We start from the raw sequence: 3974 nt of genomic DNA, 5'->3' as shown, positions 1-3974 counted from the left end.
TCGCCTTGTATAAGCAGCCTTACCCAGAATCCCGCTGGGTGTCAGCGGGGGTCACGCGGCGTTGAGCAAACGGGCCAATCATGGAGGGCGGGTGACTGGGTTGGGTTGAGCGTGTCTGCGTTGACCGACACTCGCCCGCTGAGTCTCCGCTCATCGATTAGTCCGGACCGACGGGCACGGCGCCTCCAGCCGGGAGTCTGATTGGCCGGCCGCGGCGAGGCGTCTGATTGGCTCGTCCTCTACGGACCTCGGCTGGATGCGCGACCTCCCGTCGACAGCTGTCGGACGTGACCTTTGAACCCATTAAGAGAGCGTTTCACACATATTAAAGTGTTGATTAGAGTGGCAGCCAGAGACAAACTGGATTTCTTCTGCATCCCTGAGTTTAAACTTGGAGCCCAATCAGAAACATGAACATCCAGGATATTGCAGATCTGGTTACCAAACATGATGCATTCACTGAACCTTCATCGCATTGTGACAAACTGAACAGCTCAGTCGGCTCTGAACACGGAGGTCAGATTATTATTTAGAAAATGAAACTAAAATTGAGCAAATCAAGTCTAAAGTTAATGACTTTTGTCCAAGAAATGAATGTCATTCATCCAACAGCAGAAAAAGGATTTTGCCACATTAAAAGAAAAAAAATAATTTGTTTTGGGCTCAAATTAATAAGTGAATCATCAGTTACAGGATGTTTCAAAATGGTTTCATAAATTCAGTGAAAGTTCATTTGGATGCAGCAAAGATGACTGAATAAACGCGTCAAAGAAAAATTATGTCAGTAATAATTTTACACAAATTAAAATGAATCTGCATCAAGCACCGTATCGTCCTGAATTCACAGTGGGGAGCCACAAAAAATCAGTCCAAGGGCCACAAATGGCCCACGAGCCGCATTTTGAACACCCCTGGTTTGGTTGTGTTTAGCATTTTAGCTATTTTAGCATTCAGCTTCCAGATGCACAACCTAAATGCTAAATTTAGCCAAGATTCTACAGTTAGCTTAAATGTTGTCAGTAGCATGTTGACCACATGGCTCAACATGCTACTGACATGTAGCATGAACTACTGACATGCTACATGTCAGTAGCGCATGCTACATGGAATGAGCTCAGGTTTAAGTTTCCATGCAGCTGCAGCAGCGTTTTGAAAACTCGCCTTGCATTTCAAACGTTGGAAGATATGAAGACTTTAACTGATCCTTCAGACACTCCTGGGTTTTTCTGTGGAACCTAAAATATCTGATGACAAAATCTAAACTCTTCTAAATAAAAAGATGCTGGTGAATCTGAAACGAATATAAGACCATAGACGTTAGCTTAGCTTCTGTAGTAATAATGTACATTAATATTTGGTGTTTATGCATAGTGTTATGTAGTTCTGTTAAATCTGCTAGTTTTCCATGTGAGTGTTTGAATTTCTGTGTGTTTCAGCAGGAGATCAGAACCGGTCCGGGCCGGTTCAGTAACGATCCTCTGACTCACCGGAACCAATCAGCTGCCACTTCCTGCAGTAACATGGCGGGACCGGCGTGACGCTGGACATGTCCTCCACGGTTATCTTCCCCACGGCAGATCCAGGACGTTGCTAGGAAACCAGAGATGTCACCATGGTTACCAGGTGTGCTCTCCTGTTGCGGATTCTGCCATGGATTGCCAGAAGGAGAAGAACTGCCAGCGAGCTGTGCAAGGGGTGCAGTCCATCGGTAGAGATAGGCATGGGAGTAGGTTTGCAGGTTTGCGTCGTAATAGGATGTAGTTTTGCGGTAGTATTTTTCAGGATCTGGACCTTGTGTTCTCTGTGGATCGGGGGCTTTTGTGCATGGAGCTTTGATAAACATCCCAAGGTCCCAATCAGGTGCGTCGTCGTATTCTTGGTCGGAGGCTTCCAGGTATTTGGCGACCGCATTCGCGAAACGACGAAGCCGGGCCGCACCGAGAAAGGAGATGAGTTCTTCGTCTTCTAAGTCGGAAGGGTCGTGAAGAACCCGGTGCAGTTGTTTGCGACGACGTTTATGAAGTTGATCAGATCCATCGTCACATCCTTCCCCAGCCACAGGGCTCCCAGGATGGCCAGGAGAGTTATTCCCCAGGTCTTCATTTGCTTCCAGTTCGACTCCGGTTTGTTCGTCGAGGTAGTGATGTCGGGGCATTGGAGAATGTTGTTCTGCGGCAGCCATGAGTTCATCATCTGTGTCGGATCTGGTATGTTTAGTTCCGGGTTGATTTGCAGTGCTTCCTCGAGGAGCATTCTTTTCTTTTCTGGCCGGCATCTAGAATTTCTCCAAACAGGGTCAATTGCACGAGATGTTGTGGAAAGACGGGTCTTTCTTCTGGATCTGCGTAAAGGTGGCGTTTTTCAACGATGATTTTTTTATAATTTCGTAGAGAATCTGTAGAGAGAAAAGAAGAGAAAAGTTAGAGCGTAGTTAGTGAATCATGGTATCCGGTCCTGCCGCCACGTTCTGTGTTTGGTTGTTGTCGATGCGTCGCAGCTCGTTTCCTTTTTCCCATTTCTTGGCGTTTTTGTTATATTCAGCCGTCAGTGGTTTCCATGGAATCCAAGGCAGAATTGAATGGGATTCAGCTGGAACAAACTCCCACTCAATAGAGACTTGAAAGTCCAGGGTAGCAGAGAGGTTCAGGAATGCTTCGTCGTCGACCGGTTCGGGACGGAGTTTGAAGAGGACCATGGGGAAAGCGTTGCCGAATTTAACCGGGAATGGATGTTTAATAGTATCCGCCCCGGGTATGTTCGGTAACGCGTGCCACACTTTCATCCAGCGGTCCCCACGTGGTGTATTGGTTTTATCAACCAGACCGTCTCGCCCGAAGTAGGATAGGCCTCGGTGGTATGATGTTTCTTTCGGGGTCATTTTCTGGAATAGGCCGATTGCCGGGAAACACGCCGGGTCCAGAACAGAGTCTTGGGGCACTGCGTTCTTCAGCGAAGTAGAATCCAAGATCATAGAGCCACGTTGTGAGATGGTTGGTCCAGGATCCGCTCCGGCGATGGTCAGTTCTCCTTGTTGGTTCACTTGTGCGCTCGCCGCGGACGGTTTTGGGTAGTGACCACCGGGGTGGTAGGTTGGTAGGGGCACGGTGTTGTCGCCCTTTGGCATTTTGTCGAATGTGGTGTACAGGTCTTGAGGCGTTCATGTGCTCATTCCGAGAACGCCGTTGTTTGGCCATGCCGGTATCCCTTCGTCGAGAATGCCCTGTGACCAATATTCCATGTTACACATTTTTGTGTCCAGGGTGTGATCAATGGAGAGATCAAATTCTGGACCCGCTTCGTGTACCGCACCAGAAGATGGAAGGTACAGGGGTTTTGTTTTTGCGAAAGCTTCATTGCGGAGGCAGTAGATATAGCGCGTCGGGGTCACTATAGCGTTTCTGTCGATATCCAGGTCGGAGCGGTGGCATATCAGTGTGTTGTTGCTCACCGTGTAGTATTCGCCATTATGTGTGTATGGCGCAGAACCCTGTGGCCGCACGCAGAATTGCAGGGTCCCTTGTGGGAAGGGATTCGCAACGTGTTGTGATCCCACGTGTTCGCAGTGTAGGTAGCAGCGTAAGCCGTACATTTTTAGGCTTACTTTTGAGGGCCTAAAAGCCCGCGCGCGCTGTGAGAGCAGCCACCAATCCTTAGGGTCAAAGTGACGCCCGGCTTCGTTAAAGTCGATATACAGCCAGGCCGTTTCTATCACGTCTGGTTTGGTGCTACCTGCAGAGGTGTCGTGGTGCCATGCAAATTCGTCGTTGGACTGTTCTGCCTTGAAAATCGCAGTACGTGTAATTGTAGTCACGACAGAATTGTCGCCCCATGTTGCGCCGTTAATTCGCGTATGCCTAATTGGTGCTTGTGAGCCCGCCGCCAGAACATCATCGTGATCCATTGTTTTACCTGGGGCGGTGGTTGTTGGGGGAGTCTGTTCGTCTGGTCGCGGCTTTTTTGCGGGTGGTTCAGCC

At 48.8% G+C, this 3974-nt stretch overlaps 1 protein-coding gene across 1 annotated transcript in view; it reads right to left on the bottom strand.

Annotated features, from left to right (window-relative positions):
• LOC129358894 (uncharacterized) overlaps positions 1 to 2275 on the bottom strand; it is a 2387-nt gene extending 112 nt beyond the window's left edge. Inside the window, exons 1-2 of the mRNA XM_055028123.1 lie at positions 1488 to 2275; positions 1 to 292 (exon numbers count right to left, since the gene is read on the bottom strand). The exon at positions 1 to 292 is cut by the window's left edge and continues 112 nt beyond it. Coding sequence (XP_054884098.1) covers positions 151 to 292; positions 1488 to 2275 — 930 coding nt within the window. The 3' untranslated portion in view covers positions 1 to 150. The remainder of the gene's footprint in view (positions 293 to 1487) is intronic.
• Positions 2276 to 3974: the final 1699 nt, after the last annotated feature.

This window comes from Poeciliopsis prolifica, unplaced genomic scaffold (genome assembly GCF_027474105.1).
Source record: "Poeciliopsis prolifica strain line A6 unplaced genomic scaffold, Auburn_PproV2 SCAFFOLD004, whole genome shotgun sequence".
NCBI classification, from domain to species: Eukaryota; Metazoa; Chordata; class Actinopteri; order Cyprinodontiformes; family Poeciliidae; genus Poeciliopsis; species Poeciliopsis prolifica.
Note: the sequence above shows the minus strand (reverse complement) of the source record. Positions and strands in the feature narration are given on the sequence as shown.